Source organism: Leptodactylus fuscus, chromosome 4 (assembly GCF_031893055.1).
Source record: "Leptodactylus fuscus isolate aLepFus1 chromosome 4, aLepFus1.hap2, whole genome shotgun sequence".
Taxonomy (NCBI): Eukaryota; Metazoa; Chordata; class Amphibia; order Anura; family Leptodactylidae; genus Leptodactylus; species Leptodactylus fuscus.
The window spans coordinates 160,972,800-160,994,598 of NC_134268.1; the positions used below are offsets into that span (position 1 = coordinate 160,972,800).

Below are 21,799 nucleotides of genomic sequence, written 5' to 3' on the forward strand. Positions count from 1 at the left end.
TTATTCCGACACTGTGGTAAATCAGAGATGACATGTGGTATTGAGAGGCACCGGCTGCTGGAGAATTTTCAGAAGTAGATGTGTCAATCAAAATACTTTGTCAAGCTGTTATAAGACCGTTCACATCTCTTTAGACAAATCTTCTAAATCATTCTTTCAGCTAAAAATAAGCAAGAAACTGTTCTGTAATATCTATAGCTCATTACAATATGGGGATTCAGCTGAGCTAAGGAGCTATGGTGGCGATTACCAAAGATGCAAAACTTGGCTGATCCTTGTAAAAACTCATTGGGATAATATGTCTTCTTGGGATACAATTTAATTTAAAATAGATCCGTATCAGTCTCAAAGATTTCATCTAATCCAGTTTATTTTCTCTTTGTTGTTACCCGCAAAAGGCAACTGTGAGGCTATTCTGGGTACTGTAGCCTCAAAGAGGGAAATATTTCTTTGCATCCATCAATACAAGTTGTAATAGGTGCATAGTCTACAAGATAGCATGGGCAGTCCCTCTAAATAAAGGAATGACCATGTTCAGTGTATAGCATGTTCGTGTTAAGTCTTCCAGACTGGGAGATGTTTATCACCTTGGCTAAGTAAAGGGTTTCCCAAGTAGACAAGCCCCACATTGTATGATGTCCAGTACTGATACAGCCATATGGACAAGGATCTTTATTGATGGCTCATCCTCTTTAATGGTACATTTCATTCAGACCCACATTTAGCCAGGAGACTCCCATTGATGGCAATCTATTAAGACTAGTGTTTGCTATTATACGTAGTATATTGTAATATTAATCTTTAACCTACAGGTGTAAGACATCTTGTATGAGTCCGGAGTCGGGATTTACTAGTCACCTGAACTCAAGTGCAGCTCAACTCAAATTTACGCCAATCAAGGGCTAATGTAGATTTCTGGAATAACTGACGCCAATTTTAGTAAATAGTTATAGGAAATCTGATGGACCAAGATGTCTCCACCCTGACCTGCCTAGATTCTGACCCTGCTCCTCACACTATTTTAAAAAGTAGTGAATGGGATGAAGAAAATGAAATTTGCCATAGTGCTTTCATAATTACAGTCCTATGAAAAAGTTTGGGCACCCCTATTAATCTTAATCATTTTTAGTTCTAAATATTTTGGTGTTTATAACAGCCATTTCAGGTTGATATATCTAATAACTGATGGACACAGTAATATTTCAGGATTGAAATGAGGTTTATTGTACTAACAGAAAATGTGCAATATGCATTAAACCAAAATTTGACCGGTGCAAAAGTATGGGCACCTCAACAGAAAAGTGACATTAATATTTAGTAGATCCTCCTTTTGCAAAGATAACAGCTTCTAGTCGCTTCCTGTAGCTTTTAATCAGTTCCTGGATCCTGGATAAAGGTATTTTGGACAAACAATTCAAGTTCAGTTAAGTTAGATGGTCGCCGAGCATGGACAGCCCGCTTCAAATCATCCCACAGATGTTCAATGATATTCAGGTCTGGGGACTGGGATGGCCATTCCAGAACATTGTAATTGTTCCTCTGCATGAATGCCTGAGGATTTGGAGCGGTGTTTTGGATCATTGTCTTGCTGAAATATCCATCCCCGGCGTAACTTCAACTTCGTCACTGATTCTTGAACATTATTCTCAAGAATCTGCTGATACTGAGTGGAATCCATGCGACTCTCAACTTTAACAAGATTCCCGATGCCGGCATTGGCCACACAGCCCCAAAGCATGATGGAACCTCCACCAAATTTTACAGTGGGTAGCATGTGTTTTTCTTGGAATGCTGTTTCTTTTTGGACGCCATGCATAACGCCTTTTTTTATAACCAAACAACTCAATTTTTGTTTCCAAAATGAAGCTGCCTTGTCCAAATGTGCTTTTTCATACCTCAGGCAACTCTATTTGTGGCGTACGTGCAGAAACGGCTTCTTTCTCATCACTCTCCCATACAGCTTCTCCTTGTGCAAAGTGCGCTGTATAGTTGACCGATGCACAGTGACACCATCTGCAGCAAGATGATGCTGCAGCTCTTTGGAGGTGGTCTGTGGATTGTCCTTGACTGTTCTCACCATTCTTCTTCTCTGCCTTTCTGATATTTTTCTTGGCCTGCCACTTCTGGGCTTAACAAGAACTGTCCCTGTGGTCTTCCATTTCCTTACTATGTTCCTCACAGTGGAAACTGACAGGTTAAATCTCTGAGACAACTTTTTGTATCCTTCCCCTGAACAACTATGTTGAACAATCTTTGTTTTCAGATCATTTGAGAGTTGTTTTGAGTAGCCCATGATGCCACTCTTCAGAGGAGATTCAAATAGGAGATCAACTTGCAATTGGCCACCTTAAATACCTTTTCTTATGATTGGATACATCTGGCTATGAAGTTCAAAGCTCACTGAGGTTACAAAACCAATTTTGTGCTTCAGTAAGTCAGTAAAAAGTGGTTAGGGGAATTCAAATCAATAAAATGATAAGGGTGCCCATACTTTTGCACCGGTCAAATTTTGGTTTAATGCATATTGCACATTTTCTGTTAGTACAATAAACCTCATTTCAATCCTGAAATATTACTGTGTCCATCAGTTATTAGATATATCAAACTGAAATGGCTGTTGCAAACACCAAAATATTTAGAACAAAAAATGATTAAGATTAATAGGGGTGCCCAAACTTTTTCATAGGACTGTAACTAAATTGAAGCACCGTTTTAGACATTCATGGCGCGATTTGCAGAAGCATACAGGTGTATGGCCACAATCAATGAAACCTTATGGTCCTAACAATTGTAATCCATACATAAGTGACAGCTTGTAAAATATAATCTGTACACATATAAAACATCCAAGAAATATATATATATATATATATATATATATATATATATATATATATATATATATATAATTACCTCTATACAATAAAATCTACACAATTAATACTAAAAACAGAGCATTGTCATCTCTGGAAAATTGAGTCACGTATTGTTGCATATACCAACAAATGACTTGCGCCAAGATAGGCATGGAAACAACATCACTTATAAATATCATTTTTAAAGGGATGCTATCATTACAACTCAGTTTTTTCTGCCTACCATGTAGGAATAGCCTTAAGAAAGGCTGGGGGCCACACAGTGGCTCAGTGGTTAGCACTGCAGCCTTGCAGCGCTGGAGTCCTGGTGTTCAAATCCTGCCAAGGGCAAAAAACCATCTGCAAGGAGTTTGTATGTTCTCCCTGTGTTTGCATGGATTTCCATCCCATATTCCAAAAAAAGACATACTGATAGGGAAAAATGTACATTGTGAGCTCTATGTGGGGCTCACAATCTACATTTAAAAAAAAAAAAAAAAGAAAGGCTATTTGTCTCTTACCTTTAGATGTCTTCTCTGGTATATGATCCGTTTTTTGTCAGTATGCAAATGGGGTGGGCCCAATGCTGCGAAAGAACTCTCCAGAACCACCTCCATCTTCTTCAGGAACGGGCTCTTTACGCGTCTTCTTCCGGGCGTTGGCTTCAAACTTCTAGGCCCGCCGGCCACAAGAAATTGGCCGCTCACACAGTATTGTAAGCGTTCATTTTCTTGTGGCCGGCAGGCATGCGCAGTCGGCTGCCTGAGGCCTAGAAGTATAAAGCCTCAGCCGAAGACCTGAAGAAGATGGAGGCGGTGCTGGAGAATTCTCTCGCAGCATTGGGGACGCCCCCAGTGCTGTTTGAGCGCTGGGGCCTGCCTCCAGGCTATTCCTACATAGTACCCAGAAAAAAATGAGTTTTAATGATAGGATCCCTTTAATACAGCACAAAAAAAATTACAGAATTGAAAAAAATTTTCATGAGGACCTCAATTAATGTTATATGTAACTGAAAATGGCGCCAAGTAAAAGTACAACTTTTTATACAACTTTTCTATGCAAACTCTCAAATGGCTATTTCGACAGAAAAATAAAAAAGTTATGAATTTTGGAAGGTGGAGATGGAAAATATGAAAAAGGTTGCCAAGCCTACTACCCTGCCAGGATTTTCTTATTGTGGACAGGTTATTAGGTAGGAACACTACATGCATGAGAAGATAAGCTGGCCACAATAAGGAAACAGTGGCTGGGTTTCTGATAAGTGACAGATGGTTGTATATTTACAGAAAATCTTAAAAACTCTGCAAACTTTTTTGTGTATTTGCATAAATGTTTAACTTGTAAAAATTTAAATATGGTTATATTTGTGGGAAAGCCTTTTAATGATATGTTAGTTTCACATGAGTATTGACCTATCTGTTGTTCTGGGCTGTAACTGGACAACAGTAATAGTAGTTACGCATGGACCCAGCGGACCCATTGATTATAAAGGGGTCCTTCGGCTCCATCATTTTAAAACTGGTAGAGGAGTTTTTCATCCTTCAATTTCAGGTGAACACTGAGATGGAGTCTGGTGCAGGTGTGAACTAAGCCTTAAAAAAGATATTTGGGTGGAGAATCTTTTTATATACAACCATAAATCATGCATTGCATTGTATGGATTTGTTATAGCCAATTACTATACAGTGCTAATGAGTAACACGTGGGCAATAAAGTATTAATTCCTGAACACTGTTGACAGATGTTAAAGGGAACCTGCCACACTGAAAATGTAGCATGCTTTTTTTTTTTTTTTTTTTTAGAAAAGTTCCAGTATAATATGTCATTTATTTATTCTGGACTTAGGGGTCCAGAAGGTAAGGATTGGGCTGATCCACAGGTGAATGGGTGAACCCCTCAGTGGGCCCCCAGCTCACCCTGTCATGGCACAATCCACTCATTGCACTTCATTCATATACTCATCATACTGCATCTCAACCAGACTGTGCCAGTATAATATACTGGTTATTTAAGAAACTACCCAGTTTATTTTTATATACTGTACATACACTGGGCTGGAAGATACATTTATTTTAGTGACATGTTAGGTATTTGCAAATGAGTGTCTGGTAATATTTGCATGTAACTGCACAGTGGGCCCCCAAAATGAATTTCACTGGTGGGCCCTAGGCACCCCAGTCTGACTGAGTAATTGACAGCTATAACTACATGCACCTTCCTATAGAGAAGGCTGTCTATCACTGATAACACCATTTACTAGTCATCTAGGTACAGAATTAACATGGATGTATAAGTGACAAGTTAAAGTGAAAAAATACCATAAAATTATATATTAATGTGCTCAGCTTCTATTCTTTATAACTGCATGTTCAGTATGAAGGTTTTTCTTAAAGAAGCAACCATAGAACCATAGAGATTTTAAACGCCTATGAATGTCAAGTCCATAAAGAGGACCTTTCACCACCTGGGGCACAGGCAGTTTTATATACCGCTAGAAAGCCGACAATGCTCTGAATTCGGCGCACTATCGACTTTCATGATCTGTGCTCCGGGTGAAGAACTATCAGAAACGCCCTTCTGATGGTGAAGAGCTATGGTACCAGCACCGATAGCTCTTCCCCCGGGGCACAGATCGTGAAAGCCGACAGTGCGCTGAATTCAGAGCATTGTCGGCTTTCTAGCAGTATATAAAACCGCATGTGCCCCAAGAGGTGAAAGGTCCTCTTTAAGGTTAATAATTCCTTCTAAGAGGAAGCTAAGGTTAGTCTCTGTAACCTACAGTCCTGCATTCTGCAATCAGTTGTCTCCAAAGCGGAAGGTTTTAATGTCTTCTACTAAAGACCTTCCCAGGAGCCAGTTTCGGAGACAGACTTATTCCTTTGGACTGTTTTTTAACATGTCAATATCCTAACAAATTCGATTTTAGTAAAAGCGGAGGTGCACTTTAATTTATGTAGGCAATGTAAAGTAACACAAATAATGTACTCTGGGTGCTAGGAAGAAAGATACGGTAATTGAATTCAGTACATCAGGAAAAAGCTTTCATGCATTCTGTCACATTCCTGGAAAATCACAAATGAGGGAAGATTTGTCAGTTCCAGCAAATCACTATTCTCAGACTCCTCTCCATTCCCTTTTGATGATGATATGGGTCTTACTAAGTTGGAAAGCTAATTGCAGAAACGTAACCTAGTCAGCATGTTTTTAGTCCCTATGGACTAGCTGGACTGCCTTTTAAAACCCCAAATCGATGTTGCGCTCAGCATTATGTTAAACGACTTTACACTATTTTGTTTTTTATTAACAACTTGCCTAAAATGCACCTATGGAAGTGACCACATAATTGGACGCCAGCTACAACATTGCACCATTTGTAGCTAGAGAATTCATTTTTTAACCCTTCCTCAGCTGGAAATTTAAACAGAAATGGTTCCAGGGTGTACTTTCATTTGTTGAAATTGCCTTTTCTTTCCTTTCTTCACAGTCTGTTATGTCTCAAGCTGTCACTTACTGTAAATTTATTTGTATTAAAACCTAGGTAGAAGCTTACAGAAGCTAGTTACATCATGAGTCAACTAAATCACTTCTCAGCAGGTAGCCTTATAGACTATGTTGATAGTTTAAAGGCTGTGAGATTTGTGATACATAGGTGGACAAATAAGCATTGGATTACTCATACCAGATCATTTTATTTTATTTAATATCTTGGTAAAAGGCATGTTACACTTTGCAGCGAACAGCTAGCCCTGCCCTCAAGGAGCCTAATAATCTCTTCTTATTACTGTGCACAGTGAGAAATCTGTCAATCAGCATTGTGAGCGCAGGGGTGGGATGTAACATAAAACTAATTGCTGTGGCCTGAAAAGTTGAATATGTAAGCTCTACAAAATGCGTCACCATGTCTTTCAGTGCCTTATGGTATTTCCCTGTACTAATACAGAACAACAGTGACTGTCTCTCTGCTGTCTCTAATATCATGCCTTCACTTTATCTGAAACTAAATCTCTTTAAGACTGAACTACTACTGTTTCCACTATCTAATAAATCCGTGCCTGATATATCCATTGCAGTCTCAGGCCTTACTATAACTCCTAGGCAGCATGCCCGCTGCCTCGAGGTTGTTTGACTCAGATCTTTCCTTCACCTTTCACACATTCATGTCATCTCCACCTCAAGAACACGCTCCAGAATACGCCCTTTTCTTACCAGAGATCCATTAAAGACACTTATTGTCTCTCCGATTCATTCTCGCCTTGACTACTGTAACTCCTTACTAATCGGTCTACCCCTAACTAAACTCTCCGCTCTACAATCTATTCTGAATGCAGCGGCCAGGCTCATATATCAGGATAGACGCTACAGCGATGCCTCTGGACTGTGCCAGTCATTACATTGGCTGCCTATTCATTACAGAATACAATATAAACTTATCACCCTGGTCCACAAGGCTCTCCATAATGCCGCACCTCCCTACATTTCCTCCCTCACCTCTGTCTACCGCCCAACCCGTGCTCTCCGTTCACTCAATGACCTAAGACTAACATCTTCTATTATCAGAACCTCCCACACTCGTATACAAGACTCTTCCCAAGTTGCACCACTTCTCTGGACTGCTCTATCCCAGACAATCAGATTAACTCCCAATTTCTACACCTTCAAGGGCAAACTAAAAACACATCTTTTCAGACAGGCCTATCACAATTCCTAATGTAAACCCTTCCGTACCGTAACTAGAAGCTATGAGGTAGTTTCACAACCTCCTACAAAGCTGGACCTCTTAGAGAGAAGGTATATGCAGTCTATTACTATCCCTGCCTTCCTGATCTCTGTATACACAGTGCCTAATGAGTGCTTTAAACAAAGCTAAGGGAGCCACCATAATGCAGCTCTGACTTTGTGTTCATATGTCCACCAGGAGCCAAGACTTGTATGAGATGATGGGTCCTGGATGAAGCAGATCAGCTCTGCAATATAGTTTAATGGATCAGCACCAGTTACAAGACAAATCGGTAGAAAAAAAACTAATGGTAAAATGCCCCAAAGGTCTATTGTGACAACATAAAAATAAAGCCCTATGTGTCCCTGAAAGAAGACACAATAATTAATCTGAACAAAAAATTTTATAGCCTTCAAAACCGCATGGACAAAAAAAAATCCAAATATGTGTCTGATTCTGAACAAGGGAAAATAGTTCATTATATTATTTGCCTCAAAATGATCAATTTAGAATTTGGTATCCTTTCATAATGTAATAGCCAAACTAGTGTGTTGATCATGTGACTGTCATTCAGTATTCATTTTCTTTTCATAGTGACAAAATGTTTCCTGCCTTTGGTTTTGGTGCCAGAATACCTCCAGATTATAAGGTAATTTATTCTTACTACTTACAGCTTATTTGGCTATGTTACTCGTATACTTTTGTTATGTTTTACTAAACTAGATCTGTAGTATGTCAAAATAAAAGGATCAGAATTGGTTGAAGAGGGTGTCAGGATTTAGGTAAAATTGGGCCACAGGTAGTAAAGAAAACTACTGATTGGCAGTTGCCTATTTCATTCCCCACCTCTCATGTGCTCAGTCTCATCCCTTCCAGGTCAGTAAACACTGTAAAAAAACAGTACTTACCTTCAGCTGCTCCCCTTTGCTATTTGTTCAAGGGTTAACAATAGTGATATGACATTGGCAAGGACTCCTACAGCCCATCAACAAACGTTGATGGGCTGTAGGAGTCCTTGCCAATGTCATATCACCATTGTTACCCCTTGAACAAATAGCAAAGGGGAGCAGCTGAAGGTAAGTACTGTTTTTTTGTCTTTTTTAAACTCCCCTACCAGTGGTCCAGTTTTAGCTTAAACCTACACTTTACTACCACTACCCTTGGTTTCTATGGAGTTCTGATTTGTGTGACCAAACTGTAAAGCTAAGTATAGATGAGCTATCTTTTCAGTTTTTTTCTCATATCCTTGAGTCACAGTGTCGTGCCAGTGGTTGGGGGTCGGGCCACTCACAAGACACTGATGGGCATGTCCAATGCCACAATATCTACAGTGGAAAAAACCCTTTAATCAAAGACCTGCCATCTTCACACGGCAGGAATACATGGAGGCTGCCAAGCACTCTACTCAGGGGAATCATGGCTTGACCTTGCTTGATGTTTACTGTCTGATTCTATTCCCACCCTTCCCTGGTGATAAACAGTGCCAGATGTGCCAGTCGCTGCTTTCATCGTAATCAAAGAGTTTTTTCCCACCACTATATTTTATGATATATGAACAGCTGGAGTGAAATTGATGCCAGCAATAGAGGACATAATATTCTAGAAAGTGACAGATCCAGTGCATAGCTGTATACATTGGCAGTATTAGTATGCTGTGTAGCTACTGCTTTGTCAATATATTGTTGAATTTGCTTAGCACAATCTTTTATTGTTGGAATCTTTGGTAAATTCAGATAGCATAGTCAATAGCCTCTAGGGCCCGTGCCCTCTGTGTTTCACAGTATGCCTGCTGTGTATCCCAAAGCAAGCTGGCAGAAGAGACCAAAGAACATGCTGGATGCAATACTTTCCTCTGGGTAAAGGTGGTCACGGGGGAACCATGTTTGTTCATGCATCTTCACACAAAGCTTTATATAATACAGGAAAACAACACATAAGAGGACACTGTTACATCTGTAATCCTCCTCCTACTGTCTGTTATCTACACCCAAGTGATCAGTCATCAAGCTATGGGGCAGATGGATGAAAGAGTGTGAAAGAACTGTCTTTGAGCAACAAAGTTTTTTAAGATGGTCTTTAGACCACTTAGTAACATACACCAGAAATTTCCTTAAATGTTTACTCATCGTTTAATGTAAATCCCTATATCACATGCTTTTACCTAAAGGAATTCTTCCCTACTGTATTCATGTACATAAATCGATACATGTTTACATACCTTTTCTCTTTCTTTTTCTTAAGGTTTCCCATGATTTTGCAATAAATTTTAATGAAGACAACCCGGAATGTGCAGGTAAAATGTAATGGTATAGTGGTCGCTGTTTAATGTCCTTTCTATCACACAGTAAAAAAGCTTAAAATAGTAAAATGTGCGTTTTACTCCTTGTGTGCTTTATTAGTGAAAACTGTAGGTGGATCCTAAACGGAAGAAATGGACTGGGCTCACTTGAAAACAGACATGATTCATGATATTAAAATTATAATCTGCATAAAATATACCTAACTCTAAGTAAATCTAAATGCATGAATCGAGATATGAAATGTATATGTATATATATATATATATATATATATATATACTCATGACTCATTTATACAATCTTACTTGTTGCTCGGGGTCTCACAGCTGGACAACTACCGATCACAGGAACTAGGGTGGTTCGTACCACTGTTTGAATGGCTTGTGTGGTTGAAAATGTGCCCCATTTCTCTATTCATTTTAGTGGGGACCACTGGAGATAATCATGCACTGATTCTTCAATAGGCTCTTGGCTGTCATGTAAACCAGTTGCCCGTGGTACCTTTGCACTTTAGATGTCTTAGTCGCGTTTAACCACGGCATCTAAAGTGCTAACAACTGCAATTAGTGTTAGCTGTTAGCGACGGGTGCTGGCTGTATTATACAGCCAGCATTTGTGGTTTATGAAGAGGGCTCAGCTCATGAGCCCTATCCATACATCCCCATGTGACCAATAACATACATGTACATCATTGCTAATTAAGGGGTTAAATCAGGTGTGTTGTAGATCCAGTAGGTGGCGCTGCCTCCTGTGATTATTAGTATGAGGCACCACCTGTTGTATCCACATCATACCATGCAGGTTAGGATTGCATATAGGAGAGACATAGTTATCCTCTGCTTCAAGAATGCAACACCCAAAAATGCCAAAACTCCGGATGTGTTAGCTTGATGGTCTGCAAGGCGGAGCCAGCTAGACTACAGTCCCTGACAAAAGTTCTGTCGCTTACACATATTGTGGAATCAAAAGCTTAGAACCTGACTTTAAATTCATCCATTGGTTTTAGAAATGACTCATGTGAAAGCTGAAAACCTCCCAAATGTTTTTTTTTTTGTTAAGAAAATAAATTGGCTTCACCGCTGAAATATTGATCATTTAATGAACACAGAAAGGTCAGATTTTGGCAAGACAAAAGTTTTGTCGCCCACATAAAGTAATGTGAAAATCAAACCAATAATTCAGTTCAAATACAAAGATATGTTTCCTAACATTGATGAATGAGGTTGTGGTGCTATTAGAGCCATATTTAATATTTTGTCTGACTTCCATGAGCTTGAAGGACGGCATCCATGCGTTGCGACAATTTATTGATGAAGTCATCAGGAATATCGAAGAATGCAGTCTTACATGCCTCCCAGAGTTGTCTGCCAAGCTTCCTCTTTCATCCTACCCCAAACATGCTCAATGATGTTCATGTCTGTTGACTGGGCTATCCAGTCCTGGAGCACCTTCATCTTCATGTAGAGATGGATGTATGAGATGGAGCACCATCCTGCGGCAAAATGTGACCCCTTCTATGATTGGGAATGTAAGAGGAAGCTAATACTTATTGATATTTTAGGCTATTGATATTGCCTTCCACCTTGCAAATGTTTCACACCCCCCCATACTGAATGTAACCCCATACCATGAGCTTTACACCACCAAACTTAACTGTTTTCTGGGTGTATCTTGGATCCATATGGGCTCCAGTAGGTCTCCTGCAGTATTTGCGGCGTGTGTGTTGTAATTCAACTGAAGATTCATCTGAGAAATCCACCTTCTGCCAGTTTTCCATTGTCCATCCGTTTAGCAGGCTGTGGGCCTTTAATTACCTTTTGTTTAGTGATGGATTCTGGGCACTGATTCCACCATGGAGGACATTTCGAGGCAGAATCCTACAAACTGTTGTAGTTGACACAGGGGCTTGAGGTGACCAGGCCTGTTGGAGCTCTGCTGCAGTGGAAGAGGGGCTGGCTTTGATTTTCTAACCAACAAACGTTCCTCCTGAGCAGTTGTCCTTGCGGGGTCTCCTGGACCTGGGCTTGCCAAAAACATCTCCAGTCTGTTCAAATCTTTTTTTTAATTCTTTGTACTTGACGCTGAGGCACATTAAAGGTGCCAACCACCTCTGCAGTGGATCTGGTCTTCACCTCTGACAACATGCCAAAAATCAACCCTGCAACCAAAGCCTTGATTATCAAGAGGCTGAAGTTGCAGTTCAAGTGAAGGTCTGGGGTGCTGGAGTTCTTCTTAGACACACCCACTAATTAACCGATCAATTAGTGAGCACTGGTGAGGCTGCACACTGGGATTGGGGGCATTATATGACAAGACGACAAAACTTTTGTCTTGCCAAAATCTGACCTTTCTGTGTTCATTAAGTGATCAATATTTTGCCAGTGAAGCAAATTTATTTTCTTAATAAAAAAACACATTTGGGAGGGTTTCAGCTTTCATATGAGTCATTTCTTAAACCAATAGATGAATTTAAAGGACGCCTCAGGTTTCAGACCAAAATGCAGGTAGCTGTGACTGGATGCCGATGCAGTGCTCCAGATTCGGTCCAAATGAATGGGCCTAGTCAGCAGGGAGTGAAAGAATGAGCATGTCGCTTCTTTTTTCCGGGAGCCATTTGATCCAGAAAAAGAACTGACTGGCTCCCATTGATTTCAATGGGAGCCATCTTTTTGGTCAGGATTTTGAGGCGGATACGGCCTCAAAATCCTGACCAAAAAACCCAGTGCAAACTTACCCTAAAAGCTAGAAAGACTGGAGGACTTTTATTGACCTCATTACCAAGAGTCCATGGACCTTCACCCAGGAGTAGCTCAGCCAGTGTCTTCATGGTAGTATTTCTTTGCTGGTAAGGGTCAAGCTTGACGACAGATTAACTGATGACACCTGAGTTAAAAATGTTTGAGGAACCCTGCTTTAAAATATGTCAACGTACATAGATACTGGCATATGATATCCAGAGTATCTAATTTGAAAAACAAGCACCTACCCTAAAGAAAAGTCTATATGTTATATTGTATCACAACGGATTCTGGTAAAATGTAACAAACCCCAGCTATATCTGTAAATACAGTCACTACTAGTTCCACTTCTGTATGATCATTTAGATACAACATTCATGTCATTGAGGTAGTTCTGTGCGGTAAAGGCAGCTGCACTGACATCAAAGAAAAATACAGTACATGTGTTTATTCTGTTTTACCAACAGCGGCTGATGCAACATGGCCAGGTCCCATGTGTTGCACAGCCGCAAGTAATAATGTCCCCGACAAATATTTACATATAAGACAAAAGAAACGAGATGAATGAATTGAGAAGCACATATTCCTGCTAACTTCTCTATGCAAGGACATTCAATTTATTGTAAATACCCCAGAGCAACCAACAACCTGATGCTATCATTAAGATCCTGGAGGCGCCTGGAGTCCAAATGAGTCTCTTCCAGCTGCTTCTTAAATGTGCAGAATCACTACTAAACTGTATGGTGCCACTTCTCTGTCTGTCCATATTGGATGCATTTCTGAAATGAAGCACCAGGAGAATTATAGGAGTCTTGATCCAAATTCTCCTGATCCTTGAGTAGAATGCAAGAACTGCCCTAATAAGCACTTTAGGTAGGTAAAGCAGGATATCACTCAGCGGGTAGAGAAACCAAAAAATAAAAAGGGCTGAATTGAGCATTAAAGAGATTCTTTCAGCAGTACACTATTTGAAGTGGATAAGTTACTATTATCGTTGTTACGTCCCTGGCACTCTGATGCTGAGCCATTCATATTGCTGTGAAGGCTTAAAAGACGTGCAGCTCAGACCTCCTAAAGCTCCATTTCTTCTTCACGTGACCGCCTCAGTGTACTCCTGTTACTTGTCCTTGTATCACAGTGGGTTCAGTCACGGGTTTATAGGCTCACTTTAGAATATTAGAATTGTCAAAAAAATAACAGAAATCACATATTCTTTTTGGTGCCATCTTTAATGAAGTAAAATAGGGCCATTTTACTAAAGTCTACCTAAACCTATAAAACTGTTTTTATAATGTGCTTTAATATAGTAAAGGATTTGGGGGTCTTTCTGTGAAACTAAGCTCTGAAATCCACTTTCTTTCCTATCTGTATTCTTTCCTCTGCTTCTGACAGTGAGTATGTAGGAGTATGGGTGTAATATATATAAGCTGTGGATGAGTGTTGGGTCCATGAAGATCAAGGCTCATCTATTTTTTCACAGTGCTGTGAATGGTGAAAAATGTCAGAAAAAAAGTGTTATTGGTGTACATTACTGGTGTACATTAGAGATGAGCGAACACTAAAGTGTCCGAGGTTCGAAATCCGATTCGAACAGCCGCACACTGTTTGACTGTTCGAACGGATTTCGAACCCCATTATAGTCTATGGGGGGAAATGCTCATTTCAGGGGTAGGCAACATTCGATAAAATCATACTTACCAAGTCCACGAGTGACAGTCGCGGCTGGATTCTGCTTGAAGTCTTCTCCTGGCGCAGGGTCCCCGCGTCCTCTTCCGGGTGGAATTCACTCTGCCTAGGCATCCGGCCTAGGCAGAGCCGACTGCGCATGCGCATATGGCTCTGCCCAGGAACGACGCCTGAGCAGAGCCGACTGCGCATGCGTGAGTATGCGCATGCATACCCGCGCATGCGCAGTCGGCTCTGCCTAGGCCGGATGCCTAGGCAGAGTGAATTCCACCTGGAAGAAGACGCGGGGACGCAGCACAGAGAAGACTTCGGAAAGGTAAGAGAAGAACCAGCGTTGATTGGCAGAATGTATAGCATTCTGCCAATCAACGCTGGTTCTGCACCGAACCTTAAACTTCGAACAGCTAGTAGTGTTCGATCGAGTACGAGTATTTCGAATACGATCAAACACTACTCGCTCATCTCTAGTGTACATTACTGGTGTACATTGGTGTTCATTACTGGTGTACATTGGTGTACATTACTGGTGTACATTGGTGTTCATTACTGGTGTACATTGGTGTTCATTACTGGTGTACATATTTTCTAAATTTGCCTCCTTGTGTTGTAAATGTGCCTTTATGGGCAAATCTGGAATTTGATTCTTCAAAGCTGTGAATTTATATGTATTATTGCAACAGCAAACTGATACAACTTCTGTATATTTTATGAGAGATTCATATTTTATCTACCCTTCACACAGTAAATGTTCCTTTATTTCCCTGTAAAATTGTCATAAGTCTAGAGGTTACAGGATGCACAGCTGGGCCCGCTAACCTAACTGCTGATAGTTGTTTTTTATAGGTCCCGGGGCTGCTATAAGCAGTGTTTGGTTCTGTAATAGATCAGCCTTGTGGTAGTTTTGCTTCCTAGAGTCAGACCTATAATTCCATTATGGGTTTATCCATTTATTTTTTAAGATTGCACCAAACATAAGTGGAAAGAAGACATCAGACCAAATTCTATGTTCATGCCCTCTCAAATACATCCTTTCAAAAACCAGTATGGTACTTTCAATACTCGTAGTGACCAGAAATGTAACTTGAACCACCCACAACATATTGTATATTATGTACTAGGCCTCTTATGAAACTGCAAGATAGTAGATAGTAATATCTACTATATATATTATGAGAAAATATAAGGCAAAGTGCTGGAGTCCCACTATATAAAGTCCCAGATTCCTGACTTATGTGTGGTCCAGTGCAGGTCTGGAATAGGCTTCAGCACTTCAGATCCTGGGAGGAGAGGAAGTGGCTAGGTCTGTCCTAACACTGAGAGCCTTGCGATACGGTACCGTGTTCTTTTTGCTGATTTGTGTGGCTGGTAGTAAGCCACATGTAAAATTAGTATTTTTCTTTTTAGTTAGTGCTCAGACGAGCAGGATTTTGTTTGACGTTATTTTGCCTGATGTTAAGGCTGTATTTTATTTTTTGTGCCAGACGTAAAGGTTTATTTATTTTGATGTTTTTCTTCATTAAACTGCTTTGCTACAAGACTTGTGTCTGACTGGTTGGGTCCACACCACTGCTTCTACTGAGCTACCTTCCCCACTATATTTATATTGTGGGAGAGAAGACTCAGCGGTAGCAGCAGCGGACACAGATAGTCAGAGACAGACACAGACAGGTATAAAGTCTTATCTTTTACGTTTAATTTTCCTTAACTTCAGGCAAACAACAATTACACAAAACCTGCTCATCTGAGCAACTAATTTAAACACAGGAACTCTAACTATACATGTGGCTTGCTTCAGCCACATGGTAAAAACAAAACAAAACAGAGGCTATGTTTCACATGCTGATCTCTCACCAGAGGTCAGGCTGTAGGAACAGAACCCGGCTCCTCCACTCTTCCCCAGGAACTGCCCAGGACTGAAGTCTTCACAGGCTTTGTAGGCCTTTAATGCGGCCCAGCTCCCACCTGCGCTTGAAAGTTCCTTCCTGCTGTAGGACAAGTGGTTAAGCTCACAGGTGAGGTTTTTGCTACAGCTCTGTGTTAACCTCACTCACCACACATATGAGGAATCTGGGGGAAATATAGCGTTCTTACAGAACTTTACCTGTCACTTTCTCACTATATATAAATTTTTTTGTAGAGATTTCTACTTGTGGCAATTACAGCTATATGCTCTGCCCTGATATAAGCTCTGTACTTTGCATAGCACCAGTTTTTAATTAGCTTACGTAGTACACTAACGTGTTGTTTAAAATTCCTGTAATTTGTTATAAACATCTATATTATATATAATATCTTTAAACCTTTTTTTTATTTTTTAGGTATACAAGGAGTGGTAGAGGCCTATCAGAACTGCCTGCCCAAGCTACAGTTGTATGGGCCAACCAACATTGCTCCCATTATACAAAAAGTGGCAAAGTCAGCTTCAGAGGAGACCCACACTATGGAATCCACGGTGAGGCACAACAGGCAAATAGGCAAATAACATTGCACCTCTCTGTGTCAAGTACAGCTGGTGGCCACTGTTATAGTATCCCAATTACTTGTAAAACTGAAGGAAAGGTCAAGGTGTGATCTGGTAAACATAACTCCTTCTGTGGGGCAGTGGCCATAGCCAAATCAATGCTGAAGATGTTTATTTCATAAACTGGTGAATTACTTCTTTTAGGGTTTTTCTGCTTTACCATTCATTAGGTCTGTATGTCTCATATGTACAGTATGTCTAGATGACAAGATTTTCAATATAAGATCATTACCATTTTGATAACTGGAAATGGGAGACATGAGTAAGTGTCCATTTTAACACCAAGTATTTTTTAAGTCCAAAATTATGTGCTGATTATTTTTTTTTAATACACTGTCTGCCAATAAGTATTTGGACACTCATGCAAATGAAGATATCTGCGGTTGTGCTGTACTTCACGGCTTCTGCCGTTGGATAGGAAACAAAATTGGTATTAGTGCTCTGGCATTAGTCGCATGCAAGATGCCCCGAAATGCAGAGTTGTCCGATTTCAAGAAAGGGGTAATTGTGGGGTACCACAGAAATGGTCGATCCTTAAGGGACAAAGCAAGTGAACTGAATTACCCAAAATCGACAGTGCCCTATGTGATTATGAAGTGGAAGGTGAACGGTGATTGTCGAAATGTGCCCTGAGTCGATAGAGACCGACAAGTGCTGGCCAGAGAAATTGCACCCAACCGATGGTTCACATACCCCAGGAGTTTCAACAGGCATCCGGGAGTACTGTGTCGATCAATACCATCCGTAAGGAAGCATCTGCTGGGTTCTACCAACTATTGAATATGAGTAAATGTTGTTTTTCTATTCTACCACAGGGGTCCAAATACTTATTGGTAGACAGTGTATACAGTCCTATGAAAAAGTTTGGGCACCCCTATTAATCTTAATCATTTTTAGTTCTAAATATTTTGGTGTTTGCAGCAGCCATTTCAGTTTGATATATCTAATAACTGATGGACACAGTAATATTTCAGGATTGAAATGAGGTTTATTGTACTAACAGAAAATGTGCAATATGCATTAAACCAAAATTTGACCGGTGCAAAAGTATGGGCACCTCAACAGAAAAGTGACATTAATATTTAGTAGATCCTCCTTTTACAAAGATAACAGCCTCTAGTCGCTTCCTGTAGCTTTTAATCAGTTCCTGGATCCTGGATGAAGGGATTTTGGACCATTCCTCTTTACAAAACAATTCAAGTTCAGTTAAGTTTGATGGTCGCCGAGCATGGACAGCCCGCTTCAAATCATCCCACAGATGTTCAATGATATTCAGGTCTGGGGACTGGGATGGCCATTCCAGAACATTGTAATTGTTCCTCTGCATGAATGCCTGAGTTGATTTGGAGCAGTGTTTTGGATCATTGTCTTGCTGAAATATCCATCCCCGGCGTAACTTCAACTTCGTCACTGATTCTTGAACATTATTCTCAAGAATCTGCTGATACTGAGTGGAATCCATGCGACCCTCAACTTTAACAAGATTCCCGGTGCCGGCATTGGCCACACAGCCCCAAAGCAAGTGTTTTTCTTGGAATGCTGTTTCTTTTTGGATGCCATGCCTAACGCCTTTTTTTTATAACCAAACAACTCAATCTTTGTTTCCAAAATGAAGCTGCCTTCTCCAAATGTGCTTTTGCATACCTCAGGCAACTCTATTTGTGGCGTACGTGCAGAAACGGCTTCTTTCTCATCACTCTCCCATACAGCTTTTATTTGTGCAAAGTGCGCTGTATAGTTGACCGATGCACAGTGACACCATCTACAGCAAGATGATGCTGCAGCTCTTTGGAGGTGGTCTGTGGATTGTCCTTGACTGTTCTCACCATTCTTCTTCTCTGCCTTTCTGATATTTTTCTTGGCCTGCCACTTCTGGGCTTAACAAGAACTGTCCCTGTGGTCTTCCATTTCCTTACTATGTTCCTCACAGTGGAAACTGACAGGTTAAATCTCTGAGACAACGTTTTGTATCCTTCCCCTGAACAACTATGTTGAACAATCTTTGTTTTCAGATCATTTGAGAGCGGGCTGTCCATGCTCGGCGACCATCTAACTTAACTGAACTTGAATTGTTTTGTAGAAAGAAATGGTCCAAAATACCTTCATCCAGGATCCAGGAACTGATTAAAAGCTACAGGAAGCAATTAGAGGCTGTTATCTTTGCAAAACGAGGATGTACTAAATATAAATGTCACTTTTCTGTTGAGGTGCCCATATTTTTGCACCGGTCAAATTTTGGTTTAATGCATATTGCGCATTTTCTGTTAGTACAATAAACCTCATTTCAATCCTGAAATATTACTGTGTCCATCAGTTATTAGATATATCAAACTGAAATGGCTGTTGCAAACACCAAAATATTTAGAACTAAAAATGATTAAGATTAATAGGGGTGCCCAAACTTTTTCATAGGACTGTAGCTTTATATCAGATGGAGGATAGCAGATAGCCAAAGTACAGCTCATATGCTATTCTCCACTGCTCCCATGGCAGTAAATTAGAGCACCGTCTACTACCAGTCACATCCACAATCACCCTGGTGAGTTCAGAAAAATATCCACAGTGGACATACTGCAATTTCGTCGCATTTTTGGAAATCGCAGCATGTCAATTATACCTATGGAAATGCTGGTGATTTCCATATAAGTATAAGGGTAAGTTCACACAGGGTGCGGAATGGGCCTAGTCCGGAGGAGGGAGTGTCTTCAGTCTGAATTGCGAAACGAAACGGCCTGAAGACTGAGCATCTCGCTTCTTTTGTCAGGAGCCAGAAAAAAACGGCTCCCAGAAAAAAAGACCTGAGGATCTCTCATTGATTTCAATGGAAGCCATCTTTTTGGTCAGGATTTTGAGGTGGATACGGTGTGTAAACTTACCTTCATGGAAGCAGAAGGTCTGGAAAGGAAAACTTTACAGACTTTATCTGAAAAGCGTTGTGGGAAAAAACTCTCTGCCGCGTCTTTCCGACAACGCTTTTTGGCTGCAGCCCTCTACATGGGGCCATATCCTCACAGCTACCTGATATAACCTACAAGAACAGTGACTGACTGCAGCAGCCAATTGGGGGTAGGGGTCTTTGACATCATCACTAAAGTTCCTGAATGGCCCACTGAGGCCATGTGATTGGAATGGGCAAACAAGAGGTGAGTATCACGAATTCTTTTCATTTTAACGCCTTTCGTGCTTTCAGACAAATTTCTTGAGGGCCAAAATCCCCTTTAGCAACTTGTCCTGCCCTAATGCAACAAAACATTCAATGACTGTTCAGTGTATTTTGATTTTTGTTTTGCAATTACGATATCATTGTTGCGACATATCAATTGCAATATCCCGTGACCTCTTAGAGGAACATTATATGCAATACCGTAATGCAGTCTAGTGTGAATGTGACTGTAAGCCATATGTTGTTTTGGAGCCTTTTGCGGTTGTTATAGACCTTTAAATACAGCTGAAATGTTAAAACAGACCTTGTACATTAGATCTACCTATCATAGATGTACCTGAAGAGAGTCTTCAGACTTTCGCTTTAAGAAATCCAATGCCAGTATTAACAATATTCCAAGTAACAGTAGTCGCTCTTGTGTCATTGTTGGAGCTCATGGGATTGTTACATGCTGTCAAGCAGTCATCTCATCTGAAGCTAATACTCTCTGGAACAGCAATCTGGCAGCCGTGATGTGCTAATATAAAATGTCTGATATTTTTAACCCTTATCTATAAAATATGCTTCCTTGGGAAAATGACTTTTCAGCTTGACAGAATGAAGAGAATAGACAGTTGTCACCATAGGTTACAATGCAGGCTTATTTACTGATATCTGCCATTGTGGATCCGCTTGAAGATTTCCCGTGGCAGCCTATTCCACTCTCTCACTACCCTCACTGTCAGAAAGTTTTTCCTAATGTCTAATCTGTATCTCTTTCCCTTTAGTTTCATCCCATTGCTTCTTGTACTTCCTTGTGCTAATGAGAATAGGGGAGATCCCTCTGCACTGTGACTACCTTTCAGATATTTGTAGACTGCTATTAAATCTCCCCTCAGCCTTCTCTTCTGCAAACTAAACAATCCCAGTTCTTTTAGCCGCTCCTCATAGGACATGGTTTGCAGACCTTCCACCATTTTGGTTGCTCTTCTCTGGACTTGCTCCAATATATCGATGTCTTTCTTGAATTGAGGCGCCCAGAACTGTACACAGTATTTCAGGTGTGGTCTGACCAGGGAAGAGTACAGCGGAATAATGACCTCTCTTGATCTAGATTCAATGCTTGTCTTAATACATCCCAGAATTTTATTAGCCTTTTTTGCAGCAGCACCGCACTGTTGGCTCATGTTGAATTTGTGATCTACTATTATGCCCAAGTCCTTTTCCCCTATGCTATCACTTAGTTCTATTCCTCCCATACTATATATGTTTTTTACATTTCTGTTACCCAGATGTAGAACTTTGCATTTGTCCCTGTTAAATCCCATTTTGTTCGCCTCAGCCCATTGTTCCAGTGTGTCTAAGTCCTTTTGAATACACTCTCTCTCCTCTCTAGTGTTGGCTATTCCTCCTATCTTCGTATCATCTGCAAATTTTATGAGTTCCCCAATAATTCCATCGTCCAGATCATTTATAAAGATATTAAAAAGTACTGGGCCCAGAACAGAGCCCTGCGGCACCCCGCTTTTGACTTTCTTCCAGTTCGATGTGTAGCCATTTAGTATTACTCGTTGTGCCCGATCATTAAGCCAGTTGTGAATCCACCTAACTGATTTTTTTTCAAAGCCATACTTAATCATTTTTTCAATAAGAAGGTTATGTGATACTTTATCAAATGCCTTACTGAAGTCAAGATATACTATGTCCACGGCATTCCCTTGGTCCAACCATTCAGTGATTTTGTTGTAGAAGGAAATCAGGTTAGTCTGACAAGATTTATTGGTCATAAAGCCGTGCTGGCTCTGGTTAATTAATGCCTTCCCATCCAGGTACCGAAGTA

At 40.4% G+C, this 21,799-nt stretch overlaps 1 protein-coding gene across 1 annotated transcript in view; it reads left to right on the forward strand.

The window, feature by feature from the left end:
* CPNE4 (copine 4) overlaps window positions 1-21,799 on the forward strand; it is a 301,821-nt gene that overhangs the window by 267,538 nt on the left and 12,484 nt on the right. Inside the window, exons 12-14 of the mRNA XM_075271282.1 lie at window positions 8,167-8,221; window positions 9,814-9,865; window positions 16,615-16,748. Coding sequence (XP_075127383.1) covers window positions 8,167-8,221; window positions 9,814-9,865; window positions 16,615-16,748 — 241 coding nt within the window. The remainder of the gene's footprint in view (window positions 1-8,166; window positions 8,222-9,813; window positions 9,866-16,614; window positions 16,749-21,799) is intronic.